Genomic DNA, 13,516 nt, shown 5'->3' on the forward strand with positions numbered 1-13,516 from the left:
GTGGGAGAGCGTAATCGCAGCATCTGCCTTCACATCCTGGTGTCGAGCGAGAGCAGGCTAACCTCACGCTCAGAGGAGCTGCTTGATAACAGATGGCTTCGGCAGCAAACATGGTTTACCACTTTCCTGTTGAAAAGATACCTGAGCCCACCTAAATATCTTAATGAAGTTTAACCGTTAAATTACGTTACATTTTCAATCCAGAAGTATTTCCCTTTAGCTGAACTCAGCCGTATTGTGGCCTGGTTACAATTGATACATGGGGTCTAGCGTGTGGTTCCAGAATTCAACAAGGCCCCCTGCGTGTGTCTCTGCAGGAGCCGACAAGCTGCGTCTCTACAGCAAGGAGGGCCCGTGCACTGGGCGTCTGGAGCTGTACCACCAGGGCGAGTGGGGCGTGGTCTGCAACAACGGGTGGCGCAAGGAAAACAACGCAGTGGTCTGCCGGAGCCTGCTCTGTGGCTCTGTTGGCACTGAGACCAGAATACCGCACTACCCCGATTCCCCCAGAAAGGCCTGGCTGAACTACGTCAACTGCCAGGGCAACGAGAGCAGCCTGTTGGACTGCAGGTTCTCTCGCCAGGAGTACAGCCTCTGCAACCCTGAGGTCCATCACGTCAACATCAAGTGCTCAGGTACCCCCTCCAAACACCCACGCGCCCCTTGTCTACTCGTTTGTCACCCTGCGGTCTCCTTGGGTTGGTCGACCATAATCTTGGCTGCGTTCTCTTTGTTCTCCACAGAGGATGTTGTGCTGAGGCTGGCCGGATCGAGGGACAGATGTGCCGGCACAGTGCAGTTCAAGGGCCAGAACAATAACAGTGACAGAACCATATGCTCTGAAAAATGGGGTAAGAGACTCATCCTATTGCCAGGAGCAACACCCTCAATCAATCAATCAATCAATCAATCAATTATTTAATGTCCCCAAGGGGAAATTAGGTTTGCAAACAGGGGTTAAAACATTCAGCGACCTTAGTAGCATCCTCCTCCCCCCCTCCACACACACCCACACAGCTACACCCACACTGTCTCCTCCTCATGACCACAAGTCTGCCACTGTCCACACATCAGTGAGCCCCTACACGTGGTCTTGAAACCTTCAGCTTTCATTTCTTCAGTATCTCACAAGATGACATGTTGTGTAGCTCATGTCTACGGGTATTTCTATTTGGTCCTCAAGCTCCGGCACAGATATGTCCTCTTTGGGAAGGTTGGGAGCTTCTGGCAGGAGATAGCAAAGCGAGCCAGAAAACCTATAGTCTTGCCTCCCCGAGGACCACATGTATTTGACAATAAGTTATGCGTCTCTGCCCTGCGGCCCAGGCAAGGCTGAGGCGGACACCGTGTGCAGGCAGCTCGGCTGTGGCGAGTCCATTCACACGCACCACCATGGGATATTCTCCGGTGAGCTGAACCCCATCAACATCTCCCTGGACTGCAGTGGGACGGAGAACTACCTGTGGCAGTGCGTCAACAGCACCAGCCAACAGTGCACTGCACCCAAGAACCCCAGCGTCATCTGCAAAGGTCCCTTATTTCATCTTTCTTTCACCTCTCAACTCCATATTCCATGTATCTTCTGTTCTGTATTGATGTAGAAAAGACATTACCATTCTTTCTTTCTTTCTTTCTTTCCAATGTTTATTTAGTTTTATTCCTTTTTTCCCTGCAATTGAATGGGAGGTACGTATCGGTGGTGTCTGTTTGCTCTTAGTGACATCAGTGTCAGTGTGCAGGAGAGTGAAGCCTGATGTATTCTTTTGCGTTTGCGTCTCTGCGTACATGCACGGGCGTCGTACGCAGACATGCGCATAGGTCTCTGCCAACATACTTGCATGTGTTGACTCGTGGATAGGGGGCAGTGTCGCATTAACACATCGCAATCTACAGAAAACAAAACCCGTTTTCTATGGTGCACCTAGGGTTGTATTGATGTAATGACATGTTACACAAAAAGCTATAAATACTTACTTCTCCAACCGCCGACCCGCAGTTTAGGCAATAGGCTATAGGCTATACTGAATATAATATAGCCCACAATCTGGGCTTTTTAATACAATTAGTAAATGTGAAAGATTTATAATTATGTTGATTGGTGAAACACAAGATTTGCTACACATCATATATTATTTATTATCATTATGTGTTGTATTAGATTCGCACCTGATAAAGCCCTGGTCAGTCTGTCCTGATCGGCTCAGCAAGAGTCTAACTTTCCTGTGGAATTCGATCTTGATCACGTTGCAAACCCAGGTCTCTGGATCAATGCCTTGATCAGTCACCTGTTTGATTATGAATGCTACTTCTTTTGTATCAGGTGTAGGGATGGCAACAGGTTTACAGGTGCACAAAATGTTTTCCTTACATAATTTCGTGGACATAATGCATACTACTTCATTCCCTCCACGGAAGGCAAAATATGTTTTACTTTCCATCCACAAACTTGCCAAGCACAAAATACTAATTACTGATGATGCTGTGCAAGAAATTATGCGTACACGTATCTTCGCAGAAGTATAAATTGGGCTAAGGTTTGTGTGGAAGGGGTAACCACTCACATTTTAAGAGTTTGTTTTCTTTCCCAAACTAGCAATCACTCTCAAGTCACTTCAGCATTTAATTGGTTCTTCAATAAACTTGTACCAAGAAAGTATTCTCTTATACTGTCTTAACTAAAGTTTGAAATGTCATGCATTGATTCGTTTATTATCATTATGTACTTGTTTGTGTGTTTAAATATCAACTCCATACCAACAATCTCTGTACTCTTATCTGTCAACTTTGAGATGTTGTCTTTGGACGCCAACTAGCTGGACCGTGCCCCTCCAGCTCTGAGACCATCCTGTGGTGTTGTGTCTCTGCAGAACACAAGTCTCTGTATCTGGAGGAAGGGGGGCATCTTTGCTCTGGCATAGTGATGGTGAAGGATGGATATAGACCTGCCTCCAGCATCGATGACCCCAGCCGTGAATGCGCCATGCTGCACTGTGGCAATAACGGCACAGCCGGGCGATGCAATGACAGCATAGACAAGATTTGTCTAAACTGCTCAGGTATGACTTTTAAGAGTTGTGTTTTTTGTTTGTTTGGCTTTCGTTGCTGTGGTGTGCGTTTGGGGTCTGACTGTGGATTGGAAGTAGCCAAACCTTTGGACTGAAGTGCCCCTGCCTTTCTCTCCCAGACACGGTCATGGTATCAATAGGGGATAAGGGCAAGTGCTTCGGGCACGTCCTGGTGCACAGAAACAGCCAGTCAAGGCCAGTGTGTGGCACCGCCTGGGACCGCAAGGATGGTGAAGTGGTCTGTCGGGAGCTGGGCTGCGGGGATCTCATCGCGGTGTCTGCCAGACCAATTAACACCTGGGGCCAGCTGGACAGGGTGGAGTGCAAGGGCAATGAGTCCACACTGTGGCACTGCTTAGCTGAGCACGACAAGCAATGTTCCAGTCAGGCCACTGTAATCTGTGCCAGTAAGTGTCCCCCTGCTGTGTCTGAGTGTCCCCTCCTCTGTGTGGGAGTGTCCCCTCCTCTACTTTTCCTATTCCCAAAAACATTTGACATTCCCTGGGAGTGAAGACTTTAATCTTTAAAGTCAGACTTGTCCTTTTGTGCAACTTGTGATGCTTTAGATGAATGTGTTTTGGTCTTTTTGGGAACTTTCTGAAAGAGAATCTGTAGTTTATTTTGAGTTATTGATTTGTAGACTGCAGTTAGACGATGTTGTCGTAAGTGAGAACTTTTAGCCACTAGGTGGAGTTGTGACCTGAAAATCAAGTGGGGTCTTTCTGTCATTAAATATCTAAGGTAAAATTCTATAATGTAGATTTAATGGTGCATTAAACTGTTAAAAAAAACGATTTTTACGAATAATGAAGCACAATGAAGCCTGTATTTAATGTAAGGTAAACTTGCTTTGATTTCAATTTCCATTAATTGGTGATTTCACTACTGACCATTGGATGCATATTCTTTGGTTGAGTATTCGCAAAATGGGATAGTAGAGAAGTAGACCTCATTCAGTACACCTTCATGCACAAATCATCAAAACTAGGCAGAACCCACCCTTTCAGTTTTGCAAGCATTGGCATTTGAACAAATTAGAGAGGGGGGCAGATGTTGTGCTGAGAACATCTTTTTGATGAGAGTGACTTTGCGGGTTTGGCTGGAGATTAAAGCTCCTCTTTCTGCAGACAGTGTGACGGTGCGTCTGGTAGACGGTTGGAGCAAGTGCTCGGGCAGAGTGGAGATCTTCTACAGCGGCCAGTGGGAAAGTGTGACAACCCACAGGTTCAACAATACTGCAGACGTGGTGTGCAGACAGCTGGGCTGTGGCAGAGGGCACACAAAGGGGAATTTCAGCAAGGCGAGGAGTGTCTGGGTGGAACACGCTCTGAACTGTGAGCCGAGTCATCAGAACATATCGGAGTGCATACCACGGTCCAAACAGCCACCACAACAGCCGATGGAGCAAATGATGGTCATATGCGAAGGTGTGTCATCCCACCCCTCCTTCAGAGCTAGCTGGACCAGGAATAAAACGTTTTATGTGATGGTGCGATGTATAATCAATTTAACTACACAACAGATGTATCTTTTTGCTGATGCCCTTTTGCAGAAATTTGTCTTGCGTTTAAATGTGTGTCACAGCAGTAGGAGGAAAGTAATCGATCACTCAGTCTAGTAGGGGTGGTGGAGTGAGCCATATGCAGTTTTATTTCCATTCTAAAGGTGATGGTAATGTAGAGGGACTCTCAGTGTTGTGACAGAGAGGGACAGGGAGAGTGATAGCTGACCATCAGAGTCAATGAATGTGTTTGTGCTGTAAATTGCAGGTGATAAATCCCTGTACCTTGAGGGCGGGGAGTCGGCCTGTTCGGGGTTTGTGAAGATAAGAAACAGTAACAACAACGGGCACCTCCGTGAGGGATCTTTGGACGAGAAGGCTGCCAACGTGGTGTGTGGACAGCTGCATTGTGGACAATTTGACTCTTTTCTGAACAAATCGGTCTCAAAAAATATCTGGGACTACAAATACAGCTGCACATCCAACGAGACCAAGCTGTTTGATTGTCAAGAGCAGCAGACAACAGGAGGGAAGGGACCTGCTGTTTACATCAAATGCTCAGGTATTCCACAGAATCACACACTTTATTAATGCTTAATGTTCTTCGTGTTCTTTGAAATGACTGATTTTACACACACCAAAACAACTCCCTGCTTGGCTCAGGAGTCTGTATACATTCAGGATACATTAATCATGCCAGACGGGGGGTCTCCCAGACTCTAAATCATCGGCAGCTGAAGACACGCCAGGCAAAATGGGTCCAGGACAGATAGCCAAATCACATTTGGTTACTCAGCGATGTAATTCCCCCAGAGTGACGGTGGTCAAACCTCCCTGACCAGGCCTGTTGTCTTGCAGGTGCCATATCGGTGTGGCTCAAAGGGACAGATAGCAACTGCTCTGGGGTGCTGGAGGTGTGCTGGCAGGGAGACTGCGGAGGGGTGTGCGCGGACATCTGGGATCCGAAGCAGGACGAGCTCGTGTGTCGGGAACTGAAGTGTGAAAAACCGCAGACACCGATCACGAGGCAGATGGCCTTGCCCGCCGTGTCCAAAACCCTGCTGAAGAGCATGCACTGCAGGAGCAAGGAGAGCTTTGTGGGCCAGTGCAGCCTCATCCCCAGCGACAGGCCAGAATCCTGCCTGAACTCTCACGTCTATGTGATGTGCGAAGGTATTGTCTTCCCCCTTTACTCCTTCCTACCTCCAGCCTCTCACCTCACACCCTCTCTGTTCCCCTTCCACAGACCCATTTGATCCATTGTGTTAAGGTGTAGATGTGTGTCATTGTTTACTCGTGATGCCGACACCCTAATATCATGTGTATGTTGGTGATTGTTAATCTCTTAAAGTCGCCTTAGATAAAGGTGTCTGCTAAATCATTTATTATAAAAATAATAATAATAATAATAATAATAATAATAATAATAATAATAATAATAATAATAATAATAATGTGTGTTGCAGAAAGTGTGAGTGTGCGGCTGCAGGACCCCAGCAATAAGTGTTCAGGCAGTGTGGAGGTCTACCATACGGGGTCCTGGCACCCTGTTTGCAGCAGTACTCTCACTGACACCGTGAAGAACACCATCTGTGAGGTGTTGAAGTGCGGGCGCTCTACCAATGTGAAAACCACTGCCCCCTACAGCCCAAAGACAACACAGGGACTAATGAACATCGTCTGCACCGACACGTCCAACTCGCTGTCCAAATGCACTATTCAGCCGATAATGGGCAACTGCGAACCTGGTAGCATTCAATGCACGGGTGAGATGGGGTTGAATTATTATGATTATTATTTTGACATTATATATACATTTATTATTGTCCTCGCTTGGTTTCATTCAAAGTGTAAGCATTCCCACTTAAATACATGTGCTTTCAGGTTAGGATATGTAGATATCAAATGAAACGTAAAACAGTTAATTTCTTTCCACTCGAATGCATTCAGATTCTCATGAACTTGCTCTTGACCTAAAGTCTGATTCATTGTGTCAAAATGGAGAGGGACTGGACCTGGCTTAGAAGTAGGGCAGCCAGTCAGCCATAGAGAACATTAGAACAATACGGTATAATTCTGGTACTTTCATTACAAGCAGGGAGATATCAGTCACCATCTACTGAAAGAGGCAGGACATTCTGCCCTGTGTGAAACTGGGCTGATCTCAAGTCGGTAAATTTAGGAAATACTTGTTGTTGGTAATACACACAAACAAAAAGCTAACTTTTTCGGCTTAGTGGGATAACATTCCTCACTGTAACAGACTGTAAATAGGCATTTTATTGCATTTGGACAAAATAATAGTGACATAATAACCATGTGCCATTGCACAACACTGTAGCCACTTCAGTTATGGTTTATTTGTAATTATGCAGTAAGAAAATTAAATGGATGGAGAAAGGCTTTAGCAATACCAAGTAGTCTCCAGGTGATACGACCCACCCTGCCATGTTGTTAGCGTGTTCTTCTCGTTGGGCAGGCTGGGCGAGGATGCTTCTCGCAGGGTCGGAGCCGTGTGCGGGCACAGTGTTTGTCCTGGATGACGCAGGCCTCCATCCTGTCCGTAAGCAGATGCTGAATGAGACCGCAGCCCAGGTCCTGTGCCGGCAACTGCAGTGCGGGACTCTCACCAAGCTGGAGAGCAGGACAAGCAAATTGGAGAGATGGTGGAACCAAACTTTCCGGTGCAACGGCAAAGAGAGACGGATCTGGGACTGTGAGACAAGTGAAATACACTATAGCGACCAGGAACAAGCCTCCATCCAGTGCTCGGGTACTCACAGACATTGCTGCTGCTCCATATCTGTGTGTGTGTGTGTGTGTGTGTGTGTGTGTATCTGTACTTACACAGTTGTAGTTCATTAAGCCATGTTTGTTCGTCACTGGTATCTTGTAGAGGTTTGTTGAACACTTGATTCAGCCCCGTGGGAACATCTCACCCCCGCTCCACAGATTTTGACTGCTCATATCCCATGATGTACATGCAGACACATTTTTACTTTAAAAAATTAAAAACAGGATGCTTTAGGAATAGCGGAACATTCAGAGTTAAAACAATGCACTTAAACTTTTTTCCCATTGCAGAAAACATTACGGTAAGACTAACTGGCAATTGCTCTGGGGAGGTAAAGATCTCTTACAAGGACAAAGAGAAGGGCGTGTGCGACTCTCACTGGAGCCAGACTGAGGCTAACATCGTTTGCAGACAGCTGAATTGCCGGGGGGCACTTTTTCCCTTTTCGCCGAAGCCTGGCAGCAAGTATCCAGATCTAGACCTACACTATGTCCAGTGCACGGGCAAGGAGTCGCACCTGTGGCAGTGTGGAACAGCAAACACCGGGAACTGCGATGGCAGAGCTGTCTCTGTGGCCTGTGGAGGTGATGCTCGTGGGGTCTGTCTGGGTTCCTTTTCGGGGGGGTGTTTGAACATCTTGAGCTACGGAGACCACAGTCGCTGCTGCTACTTAACATCCGTGCGGGGGAAGACGCAGTGTGCCGGAGCCAGATACATCTTTAGATGTTCTTTAGTCCGTTCTTCAAGGCACTCCAATTACCATTCTGGCAGCTCCACCATCCATTCCCTCTCATTCTCTTTTTCAACCACTGTTCAACCGTTCCCCGTTCAAAGGTGGAGAAGGCTATCGACTGGGCCTTTGATTGGACTGAGCTGATGGAAGTGTGATTGGAAGGTCTTGTCTGGATGAATAGGGGCGGGAATACAATCTTAAAAAGGCCTTTGAACATGAGTCTGACTAAAATCAAGATGGCTTTAGTATATATATATATACACCGATCAGCCATAACATTATGACCACTGACAGGTGAAGTGAATAACACTGGTAATCTTGTTATCATGGCACCTGTCAGTGGGTGGAATATATTAGGCAGCAAGTGAACATTTTGTCCTCAGAGTTGATGTGTTAGAAGCAGGAAAAATGGGCAAGCGTAAGGATCTGAGCGACTTTGACAAGGGCCAAATTGTGATGGCTAGACGACTGGGTCAGAGCATCTCCAAAACTGCAGCTCTTGTGGGGTGTTCTGGGTCTGCAGTGGTCAGTACCTATCAAAAGTGGTCCAAGGAAGGAAAAGCGGTGAACTGGCAACAGGGTCATGGGCGGCCAAGGCTCATTGATGCACGTGGGGAGCGAAGGCTGGCCCGTGTGGTCCGATCCAACAGACGAGCTACTGTAGCTCAAATTCCTGAAAAAGTTCATGCTGGTTCTGATGGAAAGGTGTCAGAACACACAGTGCAACACAGTTTGTTGCGTATGGGGCTGCGTAGCCGCAGACCAGTCAGGGTGCCCATGCTGACCCCTGTCCACTGCCGAAAGTGCCTACTATGGGCACGTGAGCATCAGAACTGGACCACGGAGCAATGGAAGAAGGTGGCCTGGTCTGATGAATCACGAGTTCAAGGTGTTGACTTGGCCTCCAAATTCCCCAGATCTCTATCCAATCGAGCATCTGTGGGATGTGCTGGACAAACAAGTCCGATCCATGGAGGCCCCACCTCGCAACTTACAGGACTTAAAGGATCTGCTGCTAACGTCTTGGTGCCAGATACCACAGCACACCTTCAGAGGTCTAGTGGAGTCCATGCCTCGACGGGTCAGAGCTGTTTTGGTGGCAAAAGGGGGACCTACACAATATTAGGCAGGTGGTCATAATGTTATGGCTGATCGGTGTATATATATATATATATATGTCTGTAGAACTTCCTTATTAATGTTGAACATTTTGCAGATAGTCCATTTACTGATGCATGCTGAACACCTTGTCTGGTGATGAATGGATACAATTGTTTATTGTTTTTTATTTTTTTCCAGGTAGCATCAAGGTCAAATTTGCAGATCACTGTGGCGGAAAAGTTGAGCTTCAGAACGGAGATGATTTGACAGAAATCTGTCCCCTGAAGAACTTGGATTCTCCAGAGGCGGAGCTGTTGTGTAAGACAGCGGGGTGCGGGATGCCCCAGGATATCAGAGAAGGGTTCTCTGACAAACGCAAGTGGAGGACTGAACTGAACTGCAACTCAGGGAAATACCTAGAGGAGTGTTTCAATAACAAATCATGTGACACACATGGTATGGTTTACTGCAAAGGTAAGAGTGCAGTTTCTTTTTGTATATTGAGGTGGAGCTGGGAGAACTCTGACGCAGCACGCTTGAGAAACCCCAGCCATAGAGAGAAGAGGGCTGTGTGTTCCTGTACTAGGCTTTAATTCTGTCTGCTCTGGAGATGTTATTGCTGTTTGGCACAGTATTACAGTTTTGAAAGACAGAACTATGTCCTCTGTAAACAAGGAATGTAGACAGTAAGTCATTGCAGTAAAACCAAAAGGAGTCAAACTGAAAAAAACAGTGTCATTTTGGTTGGCTCATTGGGTCTTGTGGCAGAGAAGAATATATTTAACAGTTGAAGATGATAAAGATTGGTCCTGCCTTATCACCAGATCGACTAAGACCCCCAATCAGTGCTGGAATGCCGTGGCTCTGTGGTCCCAGGCCCCCACTGGTGGCCAGTAGGATTTTTTAAATCATTTTAAACAGCTGGGGGAAATATAACACGATATAAGGCAGTTTCAAAGGCTAAACAATTTAAAATGTCAAATTAAGTAAGTAATTGGTTGACTGTTGACTTTCCTGCTTTCAGATTTTAGGAACCCTGGTGAGAAAAGTCCCGTTCCCGCAAACCTGATAGTGGGATTGGTTCTGGGAGCTCTCCTGCTTATAGCTGCGATCATGTTGCTCGTATGGATCTCTAGACATAGACGCAAAGGAAAGAGGAAGAGAAATAAAGGTGGAGAGACGTGCATGTATTCTGTGTTGTATTTAGCTGTAATCATAAATCATCACACACATTCTTGGGCACAAATCAAACATGTTAACTACTCTTTGAGTGTGAAAACAGTTACAATCGGTCAACAGTTTGCAATGTCTAGAACAACTAAAGAAACACATATTGGCACCAACCAAGTATGTCACATGACTGTGTTCTCAGGTGTTAACTGTTTGCAGAACAAGAGTAAAAACCTTAACTTCTTCCCCTGTCATTTTACAAAGAGAAGATAAGCCATTTCATCCATGCTGGAAACAAATATCTGGAAGAACAATAACCTTAAAACTATATTACTAAGAGTCATTAAGCTTAACTATTCTGGATGCAGCTCCTTAATGTTTGAACCCCAGACATCTGTGCCTGTGATTTTGATTATATACAGATTGTTTTTTTCTGGGAGCTTTACCATTAATCAGGAAGGTTTTTAATAATCAGAACACTTTTTTGTTCCTGCAGCAAATTCAGTTAAACCAAGGAGATCGGTGACTTCGTTAAGTGTTTCTGAATATGAGGATGTCTCTGGCAATGAGGACGAGACGTCACAAGTGTTCCCGAACAGCATGGGTGGGTACAGAGCGCCGAGTCACACCCGCTACGCTCAACCGCGAGAAAAGGCACCTCCTGCTATCGACGACTTCCAGCCCTCGAAGTGTCAGAACGTGTCAGAACTCCACAAACAGAAAGCAGCTCAGCCCAGTGGGTCTTTGAGCGGCGGGCCTTGCATATGAACGGGAGGGTTTACAGAACTCTGCGTTGGACAGCATTAGCTGCATATTTGTATATTATGTTCAGCAGTGTGTATAATTCATAATTTAATAGACCATCAGGTTTTGTTCATAATTGAATACTATATCAACTATGGGTGTAATTTTGACTGCATAACACGATTGATTTGTTATATTTTGTTAATCATTGGTTGATCTGTTTTGTCTTTACCGTTTCCTGTGGTTCCCCCTGTGTATTTGAAGGTCCATCAACAGACATTCAGGCTATAGCCCTCCCAAGACGTAAGTTTCCATAAAGCACTGTTTAAGGAATTTAGGGCCACATCCAGACGATTGCCGAGCCTGACTCTAAGTGTTTCCTCTCACCTGTTATATTGCTGTATCTAGAGCCAAATTTCTGCTCACATTTCTTGTAAACTACCCCAGTTAAAGAAAGAGCAAGAAAGAAAGAATATTTGCACTAATTGTACTTCTGTATTTCTGTCATAGCCTATATGTTCTTTAATGCCATCCTGTAATACTGTATAATATTATGTATCACATTAATATTAAGCCACTTTTTGCATCGTCTTGTTGAACGTTAATCCCCTGGGGTGATTCATCATCCGATAATAATGATGACGATGATTTATTCCTCCTGGCTGCTAAGTACCAGACAGAGATGTGGATCTGGAGAATGGTCTGCGTGCCTCGGCGACATCTCTCAGCGATTACGATGATACGGCTGATCCAAGCATGGCCCCCCCTCTGCTGCCACCCAGAGAGGACTGTGTTGACGACCGAAAGAAGGAAAAGCTGTCCGTTGGTAAGGCTTCCCCTGAGCACGACGGGACAGGCCAGAGTGAAAATCACTCAACGCTGAATCACCGCCACTTCAATTGCCATGTTTGTCACAAAAGTAGAGGAGAATATCAGGTTCAGCCAGGGGTCAGACTCCTGTTCTGGGGGACTGAAGTGTCCTGCGGTTTTTGTTCAGGCCCAGCTCTCAACTCCATAACCTTTGAATTAATTTGAATTCATATCTGGATGAATAAAACACTTCTCTCCAGACTCCTTCATTTTTTGTGGGCACATCTTGCGTAAAAATCTTAACTAAAGCCCAACTGAGGGAAGAATTCAACTTTAAAGCTTCTGAGATATTAGGAAAGAGGCCGTTTCATGGCAGAAAGTGGCGCTACTCTCTCACAACTTGGCTATGAAGACCAAAAAACTTTCAGGTTGCCGTGATCACACACGCCGAGGGAAGATGATTGAAAAACAAAGAACTGGAAGACCAATAATGTGACTCGATTAACACTTGAATTAACGCTGCTCTGTTCTCTGCCAGGCAACATGACCTCAGATGACCAGGATGACTACGATGATGTGGACATGGCACCCGAGGAGCCGGGGGACACGGAGGCCGCCCTGGAGCCAACTCTGCTGGAAGAGGACGCCAGTGAGGGTGGAGACGGGGCCCATGAAGACATCCCAGAGCCACAGAGTGCCGCAGAGTGACAGGTGCACCTCTGAGCACGATCTTATACAGTGAGGGAAAAAAGTATTTGATCCACTGCTGATTTTGTCCCACTGACAAATAAATGATCAGTCTATAATTTTAATGGTAGGTGTATTTTAACAGTGTGAGACAGAATAACAACAAAAAAAAATCAAAAAAGTTATAAATTGATTTGCATGTTAATGAGGGAAATAAGTATTTGATCCCCTATCAATCAGCAAGATTTCTGGCTCCCACATGTCTTTTATACAGGTAACGAGCTGAGATTAGGAGCACTCTTAAAGGGACTCTCCTAATCTCAGCTCGTTACCTGTATAAAAGACACCTGTCCACAAAAGCAATCAATCAATCAGATTCCAAACTCTCCACCATGGCCAAGACCAAAGAGCTGTCCAAGGATATCAGGGACAAGATTGTAGACCTACACAAGGCTGGAATGGGCTACAAGACCATCGCCAAGCAGCTTGGTGAGAAGGTGACAACAGTTGGTGTGATTATTGGCAAATTGAAGAAACACAAAATAACTGTCAGTCTCCCTCGGTCTGGGGCTCCATGCAAGATCTCACCTCGTGGAGTTTCAATGATCACGAGAACGGTGAGGAATCAGCCCAGAACTACACGGGAGGATCTTGTTAATGATCTCAAGGCAGCTGGGACCATAGTCACCAAGAAAACAATTGGTAACACACTACGCCGTGAAGGACTGAAATCCTGCAGCGCCCGCAAGGTCCCCCTGCTCAAGAAAGCACATGTACAGGCCCGTCTGAAGTTTGCCAATGAACATCTGAATGATTCAGAGGAGAACTGGGTGAAAGTGTTGTGGTCAGATGAGACCAAAATCGAGCTCTTTGGCATCAACTCAACTCGCCGTGTTTGGAGGAGGAGGAAT

At 45.9% G+C, this 13,516-nt stretch overlaps 1 protein-coding gene across 1 annotated transcript; it reads left to right on the forward strand.

Annotated features, from left to right (window-relative positions):
• The first annotated feature begins 237 nt into the window (after positions 1-237).
• On the forward strand, positions 238-12,651 carry LOC136753976 (scavenger receptor cysteine-rich type 1 protein M130). Its single transcript, XM_066710354.1, has 17 exons — positions 238-635; positions 744-851; positions 1,327-1,530; positions 2,868-3,056; positions 3,185-3,472; positions 4,193-4,399; positions 4,835-4,975; positions 5,425-5,739; positions 6,033-6,332; positions 7,046-7,339; positions 7,651-7,944; positions 9,393-9,668; positions 10,219-10,365; positions 10,861-10,968; positions 11,373-11,411; positions 11,779-11,934; positions 12,457-12,651. The coding sequence occupies exons 1-17, from the start codon at positions 260-262 to the stop codon at positions 12,624-12,626; spliced, it is 3,612 nt and encodes a 1,203-aa protein (XP_066566451.1). The 5' UTR covers positions 238-259; the 3' UTR covers positions 12,627-12,651.
• Positions 12,652-13,516: the final 865 nt, after the last annotated feature.

Source organism: Amia ocellicauda, chromosome 7 (genome assembly GCF_036373705.1).
Source record: "Amia ocellicauda isolate fAmiCal2 chromosome 7, fAmiCal2.hap1, whole genome shotgun sequence".
Lineage (NCBI taxonomy): Eukaryota > Metazoa > Chordata > Actinopteri > Amiiformes > Amiidae > Amia > Amia ocellicauda.

What these genes read in the sequence shown, in the direction of transcription:
- LOC136753976 (XM_066710354.1), top strand. Translation starts at nt 260, where the DNA reads ATGGGGTCTAGCGTGTGGTTCCAGAATTCAACAAGGCCCCCTGCGTGT. An exon ending in GGTGTGTGGACAGCTGCATT is followed by an intron (nt 4,976 to 5,424) that starts GTGGACAATTTG and finishes GTTGTCTTGCAG; the next exon opens with GTGCCATATCGGTGTGGCTC. An exon ending in GGCTATAGCCCTCCCAAGAC is followed by an intron (nt 11,412 to 11,778) that starts GTAAGTTTCCAT and finishes CTGGCTGCTAAG; the next exon opens with TACCAGACAGAGATGTGGAT.